The sequence below is a fragment of the Giraffa tippelskirchi genome, chromosome 4 (genome assembly GCF_054371585.1).
Source record: "Giraffa tippelskirchi isolate mGirTip1 chromosome 4, T2T-mGirTip1v1.2.pri, whole genome shotgun sequence".
In the NCBI taxonomy this organism is placed as follows: Eukaryota; Metazoa; Chordata; class Mammalia; order Artiodactyla; family Giraffidae; genus Giraffa; species Giraffa tippelskirchi.
Genome location: NC_137278.1, coordinates 135,080,733 through 135,100,158, shown reverse-complemented (window position 1 = coordinate 135,100,158; position 19,426 = coordinate 135,080,733). Strand labels below are relative to the sequence as shown.

The 19,426-nt window shown below is 40.0% G+C and overlaps 1 protein-coding gene across 3 annotated transcripts in view; it reads right to left on the bottom strand.

Moving 5' to 3' along the window:
• Positions 1-17,541: 17,541 nt before the first annotated feature.
• SLC38A1 (solute carrier family 38 member 1) overlaps positions 17,542-19,426 on the bottom strand; it is a 70,867-nt gene continuing 68,982 nt past the window's right edge. For all 3 annotated transcript variants that reach the window (XM_081483132.1, XM_081483131.1, XM_081483133.1), the window contains one exon: positions 17,542-19,398. In XM_081483132.1, the coding sequence (XP_081339258.1) occupies positions 19,369-19,398 (30 nt within the window). In that variant the 3' untranslated portion in view covers positions 17,542-19,368. The remainder of the gene's footprint in view (positions 19,399-19,426) is intronic.

Genomic DNA, 19,426 nt, shown 5'->3' with positions numbered 1-19,426 from the left:
AGCTGAAGCTCCAATACTTTGACCACTTGATGCAAAGAGCTGACTCATTGAAAGAGACCCTGATCCGAGGAAAGATTGAGGGCAAGAGGAGAAGGGAGTGACATAGGATGAAATGGGTGGATGGCATCACTGACTCAATGGACATGAATCTGAGCAAACTCAGGGACATAGTGAAAGACAGAGAAGTCTGACATGCTGCAGTTCATGGGGTTGCAAATAGTTGGACACAATTTGGGACTGAACAATAATAACAGAAAAGAATGATAGAATAAGATTGCTAAATTACATACAAAGCTTTTGAGGTTTTATTTTGACTGGGCAGAAGTAATTTGCTTCTCAGACAAAAATCTATAAATTAACACTTAACATGTGATATTTAAAATTATGATTTCCAATATTTACACATTTATATATAAAAATTATGCATTTCATATATAAATATGCAATTACATATTACAAATTACATACATAAATATATAATTACATATTACATTTAAATATTACAAATGTAATTATGTATGTTGTAATATTAAAAGCTATGGACTATCACAAAATCTGGGCCTATATAGTCAGTAGTGGATTTCCCTAGTGGCTCAGATGGTAAAGAAACTGCCTGTAATGCAGGAGACCCAGGTTTGATTCTTGGGTTGGGAAGATCTCCTGCAGAAGGGAATGGCTACCCACTCCAGCATTCTGGCCTGGACAATTCTATGGATAGAGGAGCTTGGCAGGCTACAGTTCATGGGGTCACAAAAACAGTTGGACATGACTGAGCGACTAACACACATGGTCAGTAGTACACATTCCTATAGATGATTAAATAATCTGTGAGTAGCCCTGATAAATAATGTCCCAGTCCGATATTATATCTTTCTTTTCTTTGTCTTATTTTTTTAAGTTTTAGATAATTTTGAAAATATCTCTGGTTATACCACTATAGATTTTATGATTAAACTGGCCTGAAGACAGACTCTAGCATAAATCCTCTGGAGAAAGAAATGGCAACCCACAGTTGCCTGGGAAATCCCATGGACAGAGAAGCCTGGCAGGCTATAGTCCATAGTGTGGCAAAAGAATCTGACAAGACTTAGCAACTAAACAACACCAACAACAAATTCACAAAATATATAAAAGCTACCCATCCTGTTTTGGAACTAGCTATGAAGAATCAAGCTGTGGTTGAACAAGAATCTTTCAATTAAAATTTTCTGATGTATAAGATCAGAAAATGTCTCTAATTTCTATCTGGGATGTGGAGCTAGGCTAACTGGGAGCCTGAATATGAAAAATAGGGAGGTGGTGCTGGGTTTACTTGTGGGGAAGTGTTAACATAAGGACTGGTCAAGAGTATAGAATGAAGAGACAAAGAAACAGCCTAAGAGAAGCAGAAGCAGTGAAAAAAGAGAGACAAGAATATAAATTGAGATGAATAGATGAGAATCTGATAGTATATTACTCATTTATTTTTGTACCTTCTTGTGAGTTAGAAAAATTCACAGATGTGGAATTGATGGGCAAAAGTTAAGGGTATTTACAATATTAATAGATGTTGCCAAATTTATCTCTAAAAAGTTTGCAACAGTTTACAGTGTCATCAGTTGCATATCAAAATGGCTGTTTCTTACATTCTTACCAGAATTACATTAGCAACTGTTTTAATCTTTGCCAGTGTGAATGTACAATTTTAAAAGTTATATAAATGTTCTAAATTACATTTATTTACCTATGAGTTAGATTATTAGATTGGGCACCATTTCAAGTGTTTATTTCTCTTTTTGGTAGCTCCTTTTTACATTTTTGTAGCCCATTTTTCATGGGGATTTAAATTTTTTTCTTGCTGATTTTTAAAAGCTTTTTTTTGATTCATTAAGGAGATAAGCTCTCTGCTATGTAGCCAAGGACTGGGTAGGCAAAACTTTATTATTTTTTTTATTGTATTTTTTAAAAATTAGTTTATTTATCTATTTTTTAACTTTACAATATTGTATTTGTTTTGCCATACATTGACGCAAATCCACCATGGGTGTACATGTTTTCCCCTTCCAGAACCCCCCTCCCAGCTCCCTCCTCATCCCATCCCTCCGGGTCATCCCGGTCCACCAGCCCTGAGCACCCTGTATCATGCATTGAACCTGGACTGGCAATTTGTTTCACATATGATAATTTACATGCTTCAATGCCATTCTCCCATATCCTTCCTCCCTCGCCCTCGCCCTCTCCCATAGAGTCCATAATACTGTTCTATTTATCTGTGTCTCTTTTGATGTCTCACATACAAGGTTATCTTTAGCAATTAACTAAATACCATATATATGTGTTAGTATACCGTATCGGTATTTTTCTTTCTGGCTTACTTCACTCTGTTTAATAGGCTCCAGTTTCATCCACCTCACTAGAACTGATTCGAATGCATTCTTGTTAATGGCTGAGTAATATTCCATTGTGTATATGTACCACCGCTTCCTTATCCATTCGTCTGCTGATGGGCATCTAGGCTGCTTCCATGTCCTGGCTATTATCAACAGTGCTGCGATGAACATTGGGGTACATGTGTCTCTTTCAAGTCTGGTTTTCTCAGTGTGTATGCCCAGCAGTGGGATTGCTGGGTCATATGGCAGTTCTATTTCTAGTTTTTTGAGGAATCTCCACACTGTTCTCCATAGTGGCTGTACTAGCTTGCATTCCCACCAACAGTATGAGAGGGTTCCCTTTTCTCCACACCCTCTGCAGCATTTATTGCTTGTAGACTTTTGGATAGCAGCCATTCTGACTGGTGTGAAATGGTACCTCATTGTGGTTTTGATTTGCATTTCTCTGATAATGAGTGATGTTGAGCATCTTTTCATGTGTTTGTTAGCCATCTGTATGTCTTCTTTGGAGAAGTGTCTGTTTAGTTCTTTGGCCCACTTTTTGATTGGGTCGTTTATTTTTCTGGAATTGAGCTGCAGGAGTTGCTTGTATATTTTTGAGATTAATTGTTTGTCTGTTGCTTCATTTGCTATTATTTTCTCCCATTCTGAAGGCTGTCTTTTCACCTTGCTTATAGTTTCCTTTGTTGTGCAAAAACTTTTAACTTTAATTAGGTCCCATTTGTTTATTTTTGCTTTTATTTCCAATATTCTGGGAGGTGGGTCATAGAGGATCCTGCTGTGATTTATGTTTGAGAGTGTTTTGCCTATGTTTTCTTCTAGGAGTTTTATAGTTTCTGGTCTTACGTTTAGATCTTTAATCCATTTTGAGTTTATTTTTGTGTGTGGTGTTAGAAAGTGTTCTAGTATCATTCTTTTACAAGTGGTTGACAAGTTTTCACAGCACAACTCGTTAAAGAGATTGTCTTTTCTCCATTGTATATTCTTACCTCCTTTGTCAAAGATAAGGTGTCCATAGGCGTGTGGATTTATCTCGGGGCTTTCTATTTTGTTCCATTGACCTATATTTCTGTCCTTGTGCCAGTACCATACTGTCTTGATGACTGTGGCTTTGTAGTAGAGCCTGAAGTCAGGCAGGTTGATTCTTCCAGTTCCATTCTTCTTTCTCAAGATTGCTTTGGCTATTCGAGGTTTTTTGTATTTCCATACAAATTGTGAAATTATTTGTTCTAGTTCTCTGAAGAATACCGTTGGTAGCTTGATAGGGATTGCATTGAATCTATAGATTGCTTTGGGTAGTATACTCATTTTCACTATATTGATTCTTCCGATCCATGAACATGGTATATTTCTCCATCTATTTGTGTTCTCTTTGATTTCTTTCACCAGTGTTTTATAGTTTTCTATATATAGGTCTTTTGTTTCTTTAGGTAGATATATTCCTAAGTATTTCATTCTTTTCATTGCGATGGTGAATGGAATTGTTTCCTTAATTTCTCTTTCTGTTTTCTCATTGTTGTTAGTGTATAGGAATGCAAGGGATTTCTGTGTGTTAATTTTATATCCTGTGACTTTACTATATTCACTGATTAGCTCTAGTAATTTTCTGGTGGAGTATTTAGGGTTTTCTATGTAGAGGATCATGTCATCTGGACACAGTGAGAGTTTTACTTCTTCTTTTCCAATCTGGATTCCTTTTATTTCTTTTTCTGCTCTGATTGCTGTGGCCAAAACTTCCAAAGCTATGTTGAATAGTAGTGGTGAGAGTGGGCACCCTTGTCTTGTTCCTGACTTTAGGGGAAATGCTTTCAGTTTTTCCCCATTTAGGATAATGTTTGCTGTGGGTTTGTCATATATAGCTTTTATTATGTTGAGGTATGTGCCTTCTATTCCTGCTTTTTGGAGGGTTTTTTTTATCATAAATGGATGTTGAATTTTGTCAAAGGCTTTCTCTGCCTCTATTGAAATAATCATATGGGTTTTATTTTTCAATTTGTTTATGTGGTGTATTACATTGATTGATTTGTGGATATTGAAGACTCCTTGCATCCCTGGGATAAAGCCCACTTGGTCATGATGTATGATCTTTTTAATATGTTGTTGGATTCTCTTTGCTTGGATTTTTGTAAAGGATTTTTGCATCTATGTTCATCAGTGATGTTTGCCTGTAGTTTTCTTTTTTTATGGCATCTTTGTCAGATTTTGGTTTTAGGGTGATGGTGGCCTCATAGAATGAGTTTGGAAGTTTACCTTCCTCTGCAATTTTCTGGAAGAGTTTGAGTAGGATAAGTGTTAGCTCTTCTCTAAATTTTGGTAGAATTCACCTGTGAGTCCATCTGGTCCTGGGCTTTTGTTTGCTGGAAGATTTCTGATTACAGTTTCAATTTCTGTGCTTGTGATGGGTCTGTTGAGATTTTCTATTTCTTCCTGGTTCAGTTTTTGGAAGTTGTACTTTTCTAAGAGTTTATCCATTTCTTCCAAGTTGTCCATTTTATTTGCATACAGTTGCTGATAATAGTCTCTTATGATCCTTTGTATTTCTGTGTTGTCTGTTGTGATCTCTCCGTTTTCATTTCTAATTTTGTTGATTTGATTCTTCTCCCTTTGTTTCTTGATGAGTCTGGCTAATGGCTTGTCAATTTTATTTATCTTCTCAAAGAACCAGCTTTTGGCTTTGTTGATTTTTGCTATGGTCTCTTTTGTTTCTTTTGCATTTATTTCTGCCCTAATTTTTATGATTTCTTTCCTTCTACTAACCCTGAGCTTCTTCATTTCTTCCTTTTCTAGTTGCTTTAGGTGTAGAGTTAGGTTATTTATTTGGCTTTTTTCTTTTTTCTTGAGGTGAGCCTGTGTTGCTACGAATCTTCCTCTTAGCACTGTTTTTACAGTGGCCCATAGGTTTTGAGTTGTGTTTTCATTTTTGTTCGTTTCTATGCATATTTTGATTTCTTCTGTGATTTGTTGGTCATTCAGCAGTGTGTTGTTCAGCCTCCATATGTTTGAGTTTTTAATAGTTTTTCTCCTGTAATTGACATCTAATCTTACTGCATTGTAGTCAGAAAAGATGCTTGGAATGATTTCAATTTTTTGAATTTACCAAGACTAGATTTATGGCCCAGGATGTGATCTATTCTGGAGAAGGTTCCATGTGCGCTTGAGAAAATGGTGAAATTCATTGTTTTAGGATGAAATGGCCTATAGATATCGATTAGGTCTAACTGTTCTATTGTATCATTTAAAGTTTGTGTTTCCTTGTTAATTTTCTGTTTAGTTGATCTGTCCATAGGTGTGAGTGGGGTATTAAAGTCTCTCACTATTATTGTGTTATTGTTTATTTCCCCTTTCATACTTGTTAGCATTTGTCTTAAATAATGAGGTGCTCCTATGTTGGGTGCATATATATTTATAATTGTTACATCTTCTTCTTGGATTGATTCTTTGATCATTATGTAGTGTCCATCTTTGTCTCTTTTCACCACCTTTGTTTTAAAGTCTATTTTATCTGATATGAGTATTGCTACTCTTGCTTTCTTTTGGTCTCTATTTGCATGAAATATCTTTTTCCAGACCTTCACTTTCAGTCTGTATGTGTCTCTTGTTTCAAGGTGGGTCTCTTGTAGACAACATATATAGGGGTCTTGTTTTTGTATCCATTCAGCCAGTCTTTGTCTTTTGGTTGGGGCATTCAACCCATTTACATTTAAGGTAATTGTTGATAAGTATGGTCCCGTTGCCATTTACTTTATTGTTATGGGTTCGAGATTACACATCCTTCTGTGTTTCTTGTCTAGAGAAGATCCTTTAGCATTTGTTGGAGAGCTGGTTTGGTGGTGCTGAATTCTCTGAGCTTTTGCTTGTCTGTAAAGCTTTTGATTTCTCCTTCATATTTGAATGAGATTCTTGCAGGATACAGCAATCTAGGCTGTAGATTATTTTCTTTCATCACTTTAAGTATCTCCTGCCATTCCCTTCTGGCCTGTAGTGTTTCTATTGAAAGATCAGCTGTTTACGTTATGGGAATCCCCTCGTGTGTTATTTGTTGTTTTTCCCTTGCTGCTTTTAATATTTGTTCTTTGTGTTTGATCTTTGCTAATTTGATTATTATGTGTCTTGGGGTGTTTTGCCTTGGGTTTATCCTGTTTGGGACTCTCTGGGTTTCTTGGACTTGGGTGATCATTTCCTTCCCCACTTTAGGGGAGTTTTCAACTATTATCTCCTTAAGTATTTTCTCATGGTCTTTATTTTTGTCTTCTTCTTCTGGGACTCCTATGATTCATATGTTGTTGTGTTTAACATTGTCCCAGAGGTCTCTGAGGTTGTCCTCATTTCTTTTGATTCTTTTTTTCTCTGTTTCATTTATTTCTATCTTTCTATCTTCTACCTCACTTATCCTGTCTCTGCCTCCGTTATTCTACTGTTGGTTCCCTCCAGAGTGTTTTTTATCTCATTTATTGCATTATTCATTATATATTGACTCTTCTTTGTTTTTTTCTAAGTCATTGTCAAACCTTCCTTGCATCTTCTCGATCCTTGTCTCCAGGTTATTTATCTGTAACTCCAATTTGTTTTCCAGATTTTGGATCATTTTCGCTATTGGAATTCTTATCAGGTAGATTCCCTATCTCTTCCCCTTTTGTTTGATTTGGAGGGCATTTATCCTGTTCTTTACCTGCTGGGTATTTCTCTGCCTTCTCATCTTGTCTCTATTGCTGTGTTTGGGGTGGCCTTTCTGTTTTCTGGCAGTTTGTGGTTCGTCTTTATTGTGGAGGTTCCTCACTGTGGGTGGGGTTAGACGGGTGGCTTGTCAAGGTTTCCTGGTTGGGGAAGCTTGTGTCGGTGTTCTGGTGGGTGGAGCTTGATTTATTCCGTCTGGAGTGCAATGAAGTGTCCAGTAATGAGTTTTGAGGTGTTGGTGGGTTTGGTGTGACTTTGGGCAGCCTGTATATTGAAGCTCAGGGCTATGTTCCTATGTTGCTGGAGAATTTGCATGGCATGGTATATCTTACTTTGAAACTTGTTGGCCCTTGTGTGGTGCTTGGTTTCAGTGTAGGTATTTAGGCATTTGATGAGCTTCTGTCGTTTAATGCTTCCTGGATTCAGGAGTTCTCTGGTGTTCTCAAGATTTGGACTTAAGTCTCCTGTCTCTGGTTTTCAGTCTTATTCTTACAGTAGCCTCAAGACTTCTCCATCTATACAGCACCAATGATAAAACATCTAGGTTAACGATGAAAAGTTTCTCCACAGTGAGGGACACCCGGAGAGGTTCACAGAGTTACATGGAGAAGAGAAGAGGGAGGAGGGAGATAGAGGTGGTCAGGAGGAGAAGAGGGGAATCAAAAGAGGATAGAGCAACCTAGCCAGTAATCACTTCCCTATGTGCTCTCCACCGTCTGGATCTCTCAGAGATGTTCACGGAGTTACACAGGGAAGAGAAGAGAGAGGAAGAAGACAGAGGTGGACAGGAGGAGAAAAGGGGGAATAAGAAGGGGAGAGACAGATCCAGATAGTAATCAGTTCTCTAAGTGTTCTGCACAGCCCGGAACACACAAAGAGATTCACAGAGCTGGATTGAGAAGAAAAAGGGGAGTGGGAGATGGAGGCGACCTGGTGGAGAAAAAGGAAATTTAAAAGGGGCAGAGAGAAAGCAAGCCAGTGATCTCGCTCCCAAGTAAAAATGGGTGCTGAAGATTGGGTTCTTGAAGATACAAAGTTGATAACAAACACTAAAAAGCAAAGATTAAAATTCTAGAGTTGAGGTTAGGTTCTCAAAAATACCATATTAAAAAAAAGAGGAAAAAAAAGAGAAAAAAAATAAACATGGAAAACAAACCACCAGAGTCACAAAAATTATAAAATATATACATATGAAGTTAGCTTTAAAAATAAGGTCTTAAAAAAATAGAAATAAAAATAGGGTCTTTTTTTTTTTGCAAGGTAATAATAGGTTATAAAAATGAAAATTTAAGGAGTGATAGGGGACTTAAAAATAAAAATAAAATAAAATTTAAAAAAAATTTAAAAAGTTTAAAAATTTTTCTTAAAAAATGATAACAAAAATATATCTAGCACTTTCTCTGGAGCTCTTACCAACAGTGTGCAGTCAGTTCATTTTCAGATAGTTCCTTGGTCCAGCTTGTACTTCTCAGGGTCTCTAGGCCCCTTCCTATGTAGTCGGTGCTAACTACAGGGTTTTAATCTGTTGCATCTGTCACTTCCAAAGCGCTTCCCTCTGTTTCTTTTGGCTTCTTCTGTTTTCTGGTCTCTTCAGTGTCTAATTTCCGCCCTAACACAAGGGGGTGGTGGTGGTGGTCACTTTTTTTTTTTTAGTCTTACTTGTTCAGTCGTGCTGTGGAGAGGGAGGAACACTGCAAACAAATCTCACTGGTGTGTGCTCACAATGTTATAGCCACACTGGGTTTGCCCCGCTCACAGCGTGTGTGCTTTCCCAGTCTACACTGCTCAGGCTCTAGGTTGCACTGCTGGGAACTGTCTGAAGCGGCCCCTGGGGTTGCCTGTACTTCCCAGGTCTAAGCTGCTCAGTTTCTGGTTCCCAGGTACTTCCACAAAGGCGCAGACTTGGTTGAGCCTGGGTTTTGTGGCCTTCCCAGGTCCGAGCAGCTCCGGTGACCAGATTTTTGGCTAGCACAGTCGGGGGCTGTGCCTTTTTCCCTTCCCCCATCCCAGCCGCTCAGTTTTCTGGGTGTTTAACGGGTGCAGCTTCCCAGGTGTGCCGTGCTCTCCCCTGGGGAGCTGATCTCTGACTGTGACCCTCTCGGCGGGTGTCAACCCTCCAGAGTCCCAAGAAGTCCTGGTTAGCAGCGAGGTCTATTTGCAGTTTGGTATAGGATGCCTCTCTGGGGCCGCGATTCCGCCCTTCCAGCTCTGGCTGCCCTCGCTTGCCTGTCTCCTGTAGGGGATGGGCCAGTCCGCAGCAGGCTTGCTCTGCTCAGTCCTTTGTTCTGTGAGCGGGCCTGGCGTTGTCTTAGGTTAAGACTTTTCGCGGGAAAGCTATCCCATGGTCTAGACTGCCGTCTCAATCTAGTTCCCTCAGATTGTCCTCGGGGCATTCAGGCCCAGTCCTTACCCAAAGCAATGCAGTCCGCCCTCCCTGCCCAGCCCCTGCTTGCTAATTGGGGATGTGCGTGTCTGGGCTTCAGGTCCACTGGAATTTGCTGTTAGGTACGTAAATGGCGGGTTTTAATTATTTATTTATTTTTCCTCCCGGTTATTTTGCCCTCTGCAATTCCAAGGCTCGCCAGAGACCCACTGGAGAGAGTGCTTCCTGGTGTTTGGAAACTTCTCTCTTTTTTAAGACTCCCTTCCCAGGATGGATCTCCGTCCCTACCTCTTTTGTCTCTCTTTTTATCTTTAATCTTTTGTCCTACCTCCTTTTGAAGACTATGGGCTGCCTTTCTGTGTGTCTGATGTCCTCTGCCAGCATTAAGAAGTTGTTTTGTGGAATTTGCTCAGCGTCTAAATGTTCTTTCAGCGAATTTGTGGGAGAGAAAGTCCTCTCTCCATCCTATTCCTCTGCCATCTTAGGATCACCCCCCCTAGGCAGAACTTTAAACTGCTTCTTTGTGAACACAGTTTAGCAACTTTCAAACAAGAAAAAGTCAATGGAATGGCCTCTCTAAAGTTCTAAATAGGAGCCAAACATACAGGCATCACCTCAAGGGAGAACTGTACTGGAAACATTTTTGTGGTTTAGTGTGACTGTTTGAAGTCAAACATCCCTTGAGGTATTGAAACAATGACAGTTGGAAAGTCAGGCAAATTTGCAGAGACATCACAAAGATAGGATTAATTCTGCTACCAGTACCTTCTCTTTTGAATTTTACTATTTTTAGAACCTCTCTCATAGATTCCCTAAAGGGGAACTCATCATGAGGGACATACAGAATGGAGATCTGGCATCAATATCAGGTTTAAATACCCAGCAGGGTGGAGGGGGGAGGGAAAGAGTTGATCCTGATACCATGTGCAGCTGTAACTGGAGTCCTGCCTAAGCCAGACAGCCTGGAGGGCATGAGTTGGGAACAAGCTTTGGCAAACTGCTCTTCTTTGCTTGGGTTCCCAAGGTGGAAGTCACTATAGCACTGCCTGCACTAGTCATCCTTCCTCTGTGGCTTCAACCCTGGACGAGTGTGGACCAGCGAGTGCACCATGGTAACAGTAGAGGCAAATTAACAAACTGTGCAGTGCCAGTGTTCAACAGTGACACTGTGTGGCAGCAACAGAAACTGCACCGCAGTGGGATGAAAGCCTGCTGTGAACTGATTAAATTCACCTGGAAGTTAGCTTTTGCCTGGAGTTTGGAAGCAGGCACTTCTGGAGCTAAATGCCTCAAGGGTTCTTGGACAATTTGGAATGGGGACTATCAAGAGAGAAGCATGGAGCATCCTGGTAATACGATCAAGGGACTACTTTGAATAATTTCCACCTCAAATTTGAGAGTCAGATCATAGTAGTCGCAACTGGCATGTAGCAAATGTTAGTTTCATCTATTTGAATTTTTTTTCCTGCACTTTTCTACTTTCATAAGTCATAGAGAGTTTAAAAATATTTATAGCTCAATTACTTTCTTTGTGACCTCTGCATTTTGTATGCAGAAAGGCCTTCCCCTCTCCAAGATATTGTATATATAAGATACAGATACCTGTGTATTGTTTAGTCATGTCCAACTCTTTGCGACCCCATGGATTGTACCCCACCAGGCTACTCTGTTCATGGGATTCTGCAGGCAAGAATACTGGAGTGGGCGGCCATTTCCTTCTCCAGGGGATGTTACTGACCCAGGGATTGAACCCGGGTCTCCTGCATTGCAGGCAGATTCTTTACTATCTGAACTATAGGGAAGTCCCACAGATATATAGATAGTGATAGGAAAACTCTGAAAGGCTTTGGAATAGGCAAAAAAAGATTACTGTGTGTCCTTTCAGTGGAATACTACACAGCTTTTTAAGGTTTTCTGGAAGTATAATTAAGATAGAGTGGAAACCATTAGTTACCTAGTAAATTAACCACAGCTTTTCAGTCTCATTATTAAACAGGTAGGCTACAGTCCATGGAGTCGCAAAGAGCCGGACACGACTGAGTGACTTCACTTTCACTTTTCACTTTCATGCATTGGAGAAGGGAATGGCAATCCACTCCAGTGTTCTTGCCTGGAGAATCCCAGGGACAGGGGGACCTGGTGGGCTGCTGTCTGTGGGGTCACATAGAATCGGACATGACTGAAGTGACTTAGCAGCAGCAGCAGCAGCATGATTCTTGAAAGATGTCTGAGGCCCTGCTGTAAGCTACAGGTCAAAATCAGGATCTTTAGCAGACATTGAGGAAAGTAGGGAAAACCACTAGGCCATTCATGTATGACCTAAATCAAATCCCTTATGATTATAAAGTGGAAGTGACAGATAGATTAAAGAGATTAGATTTGGTAGATAGAGTGGCTGAAGAACCATGGATGGAGGCTCATAACACTGTACAGGAGGCAGTGACCAAAACCATACCCAAGAAAAAGAAATGCAAGAAGCAAAGTGGTTGTTCAAGGAGGCTTTACAAATATCTGAGGAAAGAAGAGAAACAAAAGGTAAGGGAGAAAGGGAAAGACATACCAAACTGAATGCAGAGTTCCAGAGAATAGCAAGGAGAGATAGAAGGCCTTAAATGAATAATGCAAAGAAAGAGAGGAAAACCATAGACTGGGAAAGACTAGAGATATCTTCAAGAAAATTGGAGATATCAAGGGAACATTTCATGCAAGGATGGGCACAACAAAGGACAGAAACAGTAAGGACCTAACAGAAGCAGAAGAGATTAATAAGAGGTGGAAAGAAAACACAGAAGAACTATACAAAACAGATCTTAATGACCAGAATAACCACTATGGTATATTCACTCACCTAGAGCCAGGCATCTTGGAGTGTGAGTTCAAGTAAGCCTTAGGAAGCATTACTACAAAAAAAAAAAAAAAAGCTAGTGGAGGTGATGGGATTCCAGCTGAACTTTTAAAGCTCAAGTGCTGCACTAAAATGTCAACAAAGTTGGAAAACTCAGCAATGGCCACAGGACTGAAAAAAGTCAACTGTCATTCCAATCCCAAAGAAGGGCAATACCAAAGAATGTTCAAGCTACCATACAATTGTGCTCACTTTTTATTCTAGCAAGGTTATGCTCAAAATCCTTCAAGCGAGGCTTCAGCAGTACATGAACTCAGAGCTTCCAGATGTACAAATGGGCTTAGAAAAAGTAGAGGAATCAGAGATCAAATTTCCTGCATTCACTGGATCATAGAGAAAGCAAGGAATTTCCAGAAAAACATCTACTTCTGCTTCATCGACTAGGCTTGACTATGCTAAAGCCTTTGACTGTGTGGACCACAAAACAAACTGTGGAAAATCCTTAAAGAGATGGGAATACCAGACCACCTTACCTGTCTCTTGAGAAATCTGTATGCAGGTCAACAGACATGGGTAGAACTGGACATGAAACAACAGACTGCTTCAAAGTTGGGAAAGGAGTATGTCAAGGCTGTGTATTGTCACCCTGCAGAGAACATCATGCGAAATGCAGGGCTGGATGAATCACAAGTGGGAATCAAGATTGCTGGGAGAAATATGGACAATCTCAAATATGCAAATGACACCACTCTAATGGCAGAAAGTGAAGAGGAACTAAAGAGACTTTTTTATCTTTAAATTTATTTACTTATGTTTAAATTTTATTTATTTTTTTAATTGAAGGATAACTGCTTTATAGTATTGTGCTGGTTTCTGCCAAACATCAACATGAATCAGCTATAGGTAAAGAGACTCTTGATGAGGGTGAAAGAGGAGAGTGAAAAAGCTAACTTAAAGCTCAACCTTCAAAAAACAAAGATCATGGCATCTAGTCCCATCACTTCTTGGCAAATAGAAGGGGAAAAAGTGGAAATAGTGATAGGTTATATTTTCTTGGGCTACAAAATCAGTGCAGATGGTGACTGCAGCCATGAAATTAAAAGACAGTTGCTCCTTGGAAGGAAAGCTTTGACAAACCTAGACAGCATATTAAAAAGCAGAGACATCACTTTGCTGACAAAGGTCTGCATAGTCAAAGTGGTTTTACCAGTAGTCATGTATGGATGTGAGAGTTGGACCATAAAGAAATCTGAGCATTGAAGAATTGATGCTTTTGAACTATGGTGCTAGAGGAGACTCTTGAGAGTCCCTTGAACTGCAAGGAGATAACACCAGTCAATCCTAAAGGAAATCAGCCCTGAATATTCATTGGAAGGACTGATGCTGAAGCTCCAATACTTTGGCCACCTGATGCAAAGAGCCAACTCATTGGAAAAGACTCCGATGCTGGGGAATATTGAGGGCAAAAGGAGAAGGGAGTGACAGCGGATAAGATGGTTAGATAGCATCCTGACTCAATGGACATGAGTTTGAGCAAACTCCAGGAGATAGTGAACGACAGGGGAGCCTGGCACGCTGCAGTTTATGGGGTTGCAGCGTCAGGCATGACTTGGAGGCTGAACAGCAAGCGGATAAGATGGTTAGATAGCATCACTGACTCAATGGACATGAGTTTGAGCAAACTCCAGGAGATAGTGAAGGACAGGGGAGCCTGGCACGCTGCAGTTATGGGGTTGCAGTGTCAGACACGACTTGGAGGCTGAACGGCAAGAACAAAGCTAAGACACAGAGGCCCACTGCATCATGAAAAAGGACTTGCCAAGTACATTAAACTACTGATATTTCATAGAATAGACTTTTGGGTACACGTTTCTGGGCTGATGTTACTTAAATAACTTTCAAGCTGTACCTGTGAAGTGAGTGTGACTTTCCATAACTCTTTTTAGTCCAGAAGCAGATACATTTATGTCAGCAGAGCCTTAAACCAAGATCCAGCAGAGCAGAATTACACAGGATGGAAGGAGCTAATGAGGGAAAGTTTTCTGTGGTTGTGTTGAGACTGTTTTAATACTCTTTTCCGGATAAACAAGGAAGCCATTTATCTTTCTTTTTAAGCTATCTTTAATCTACATTAATTCACTAGACTCTGCTTTTGTAAAGTGAAGTTAAACTCATTGATCTTCCCACAATCAACAAATTAAAAAGCTCTGAGTTCTTTTACTCATTCATAGCAATGTATAGTTATTTGCATAGCTTCCTTTCTACCAGTATATAATTGAAAAGAATTGTATATCAATTTCTGGGAATGTTGTGTTTGTGAAGGATGTTAATTTAATTGAACACCTCTAGTGAACACAGATTGATTTTACTTATGAAGCCAGTGCCAACAAAGCCATCCCAGGAAAGCTGGCCTAGCACTATCCTTATAGATTGTGAGAAAGGGCACTTTCTATACCAGGCTCCTTAGCAAATTTGGGAATTCAAATAAGAGAGGAATTCATTCAAATTTGTAGGCAATATGGGCCAAGTATAGTGGAGTTTCTTGAGCTTGATTTCCTAGCCTTGAAAGTGAAAGTCACTCAGTTGTGTCCAACTCTTTGTGACCCCATGAATTGTAGCCCTCCAGGCTCCTCTGTCCATGGAATTCTCCAGGCAAGTATACTGAAGGGGGTAGCCATTCCCTTTTCTAGGAGGTCTTCCCAACCCAGGAATCAAACCCAGGTCTCCCGTATTGCAGGTGGATTCTTTACCATGTGAGTTACAAGGGAAGCCCTTCCTAGGCTTGAGCTGGCAAATAATAGAGACTTTTAAAAATGCAATTCAGAGCTCCAGTAGTTGTACAATACAAACCCAAGAAAGCCCTGTTGTTGTTTAGTAGCTAAGTCATGTTCCACTCTTTTGTGAACCCATGGACTGTAGCCCAGCAGGCTCCTCTGTCCATGGGATTTTGTAGGCAAGAATAGTGGAGTGGTTTGCCATTTTTCTTCTCCAAGGGAGTCTTTCAGACCCAGGGATCGAACCTGAGTCTCCTGCATTGGCAGGCATGTTCTTTATCACTGAACCACCAGGGAAGCCCCAAGAAAGCCTACCTGGTTAACTGACACTGCACCTATGTGAATTATTAGGTCAAACCTAACAAGGCCATCTTTTTTTAATGACCAAAAATAATCTTAGAGACTTTTATGGTCAAAAAGGGGAAAGATATTAAGAAAATTGGAAAGAATTTGAAGTTTTAAAAGGAGCAAAAAAAAAAAATTAGTTGGTTTTCTGTGTAATACTAGATGTCCCTTCTGAGTTATCTGATTCTAAATGAATTTTGCTCAGTTTTTTGTCTTTGAGCTGTTTCATAACCCTGTAAATTGTAGAAAGCTGATAGAGACCGAAATGATTATTGCCCAGAGAAGCAAATGAATTCTGTCTGATGGAGATGTAATTGATTTCTCCCTGTGGAAACAGCCAGTTATGCATCTTTTAGCAAATTCATTTCAGCATCCCTGGTTGCTCATATATGTGTCTTTTCTTTGAATTCTCCTTGGAACCAGTTTAAAACATCTTATTTGTTCCTTTAATAATGAGCTAGATAAACATTTTGACACTTGACTACTTTATATGAAAGTCATAGCACTACATTTGTTAAAAAAAAAAAAAAAGACATATTTACCTGTGTGTTTTAAAGTCTTTTAGATGAGCATTTTTTTTTTTAAGATATAAGGGGCAATATAAGGATATAGCTTTATTATCTTCCTAAAACTAAGTCATTTTTTTCACCATTTATTGAGTATCGCTTATTTTCCCCATTAATTTGAAAGGCCATTTTTCTGATGTTATTTGTGTTCTCTATTATGATCTATTTATTTCCACATCATAAGTCTGTTTTAAGTGCTATTGCTCTATAATGCATTTTGATAACTTGGCAGGTTATTTTAATGTTGCACTAACTACTGAAGAACAGATTGTCCTGCCAATTTGGATTAGTCTAAAATTTGAAATAATGAAAGATAAAACACTAGTATACAAAAATTGGCTCAGTTATTTAGGCCTCATCAACTCCTTCTCAGACTATGCTAATGAGACAGAATCTAATTATAAATCTAGAAGGTAAGCAAGTATGTCTTCTGAGTTGCAAGGTAATCTGAAAGTCCACAGTTTATTCCATTTTGGAAGGGGAGAATAACCCATACCCAAACAATTATGTGTAAAATAGGGCAGAATAGAACAACATTAGCATGGAATGGTAGTGGAAGCAGTCAGAGCCATTAAAAGTACAATAGGACCAGACCTTTTGATTTATAACAAAACTTGCTCATATTCTAACACACTTTTACAACTGCTTGGGTTTGAAAGTGATACTGACTCAGACCCTTTGTCCCTGGGGTTTTGATTAACTAAGAAGCAGAAACAGGAGGCACAGAAGGATGAAAGTATCAGCCTTATTGCTAATGAAGCTAGGTTGGAGTCCACAGCTTGGACTCCTGTCTCCAAATTTCCACCTTGAGATCCACATGGGCATGAAGGTGGCCCTGCAGAATGAGCTATTTCCTGGGCAGCCCAGCTAGGGTCAAGAGCAGCCTCACACCCAGTCATAGCTTGAGGTGCAAGTTGCTCCTGCACTAACCCTGTCCACAGATAAATGCAGACATCAGACCATGGCCATCTTGCCATCTTGGTTGGATAAAACTTTCCTAAGATCGTGGAGAGGAGCCAGTGATGATGGACAAAGTAAAAATTGGGCTATAGGAGGAGCTTTCCCTTCAATAGTTCCTGAAGAAATGGAAGTGTTGATAGGATTTCCTATTTTGTGAGTGGTTACAGTGTGGGCCGGAGAAGGCAATGGCAACCCACTCCAGTACTCTTGCCTGGAAAATCCCATGGACGGAGGAGCCTGGTAGGCTGCAGTCCATGGGGTTGTGAAGAGTTGGACACAACTGAGCGACTTCCCTTTCACTTTTCACTTTCATGCATTGGAGAAGGAAATGGCAACCCACTCCAGTGTTCTTGCCTGGAGAATCCCAGGGATGGCAGAGCCTGGTGGGCTGCCATCTATGGGGTCGCACAGAGTCAGACACGACTGAAGCGACTTAGCAACAGCAACAACAGCAACAATGTGGGCAGAGAAAGACTACAGTCCCTCCTACAAGATGGCACAGAAACTGATACTCATTAAGATGAACTTGAGTTTAAGAAGAAAATATTATGTTCAACCTACTATGATTATGAAGGATTGGAGAAATGTAATATGCTTCAGATCAGATAGATTCCTATTGGAAGTATTTCTTTTTCTTTTTCTTAGAATTCTCATTTGTCTTTAATCACTGAGTTTTAGCTTTTACAAATAATCTTAGAACAATGCAGTGAACTGAAGTTCAGGGGAACCAGTTCTTACTGGTACACGAACTATTCAGTTCAGTTCCGTTGCTCAGTCATGTGACCCCATAGACTGCAGCATGCCAGGCCTCCCTGTCCATCACCAACTCCTGGAGTTTGCTCAAACTCATGTCCATCCAGTCGGTGATGCCATCCAACCATCTCATCCTCTGTTGTCCCCTTCTCTGCCTTTAATCTTTCCCAGCATCAGGGTCTTTTCCAATGAGTCAGTTCTTCTCATCAGACGACCAAATGTTGGAGTTTCAGCTTCAGCATCAAGTCCTCCCAATGAATATTCAGGGCTGATTTCCTTGAGGATTGACTGGTTGGATCTCCTTGCAGTCCAAGGGACTCTCAAGAGTCTTCTCCAACACCACAGTTCAAAAGCATCAATTCTTTGGCGTTCAGCTTTCTTTATAGCCCAACTCTCACATCCATACATGACTACTGGAAAAACCGTAGCTTTGACTAGATGGACCTTTGTTGGCAAAGTAATGTCTCTGCTTTTTAATATGCTATCTACAGTGGTCATACTTTTCTTCCAAGGAGCAGGCATCTTTTAATTTCATGGCTGCAGTCACCATCTGCAGTGACTGTGGAGCCCCCAAAAACAAAGTCTGTCATTGTTTCCATTGTTCCCCATCTATTTGCCATGAAGTGATGGGACTGGATGCCATGATCTTAGTTTTCTGACCAAACGTGGTCCACTGGAGAAGGGAATGGCAAACCACTTCAGTATTCTTGCCTTGAGAACCCCATGAACAGTATGAAAGGCAAAAAGTTATGACACTGAAAGATGAACTCCCCAGGTTGGTAGGTGTCCAATATCCTACTGGAGAAGAGTGGAGAACCAAGTCCAGAAAGAATAAAGAGATGGAGCCAAATCAAAAACAATGCCCAGTTGTGGATGTAACTGGCGATGGAAGCAAAGCCTGATACTGTAAAGAACAATATTGCATAGAAACCTGGAATGTTAGGTCCATGAATCAAGGTAAATTGGAAGTGGTCAAACAGGAGATGGCAAGAGTGAACATCAACACTTTAGGAATCAGTGAACTAAAATGGACTGGAATGGGCAAATAATCAGATGACCATTTTATCTACTACTGTGGGCAAGAATCCCTTAGGAGAAACGGAGTAGCCATCATAGTCAGCAAAAGAGTCCGAAATGCAGTTCTTGGGTGCAACCTCAAAAATGACAGAATGATCTCTGTTCATTTCCAAGGCAAACCATTCAATATCACAGTAATCCAAGTCTATATCCCAACCAGTAATGAAGAACTATTACATGCTCAATTTTCTGTAAATAATTCAGTTGGTTGGAATAACATTGTCACAGGAACAAAATTATTTTTAAAGCCATAAACAAACATGCATTTCTGCTTACTAGTAGAACTGGAAGCATTTTTTAAAGTTTGGACACCTGAATATAAGCTTCTGTGAACTCTCAGTGTCCCAAAACACTGACAAGTGTGGCCAATCTGTCTCCAACAATCCCAAATAGTCAGTATAGCAAGTACCCAATTACCCTCTTTGCCCTTTTAGTTAGTGTGTGTGTGCGTGTTCAGCCACTCAGTTAGGTCCAACTCTTTGCAACCCCATGGCTCCCCATCAGGCTCCTCTGTCCGTGGGATTATCCAGGCAAGAAACTGGCAGGGATTACCATTTCCTCCTCCAGGGGATCTTCCCAACCTAGGGATCGAACTCATGTCTCCCGCATTGCAGGTAGATTCTTAGCCATTGAACCACCTTAGTACTGTACCCTAGAAGAATGAACACAAAAATTCATAA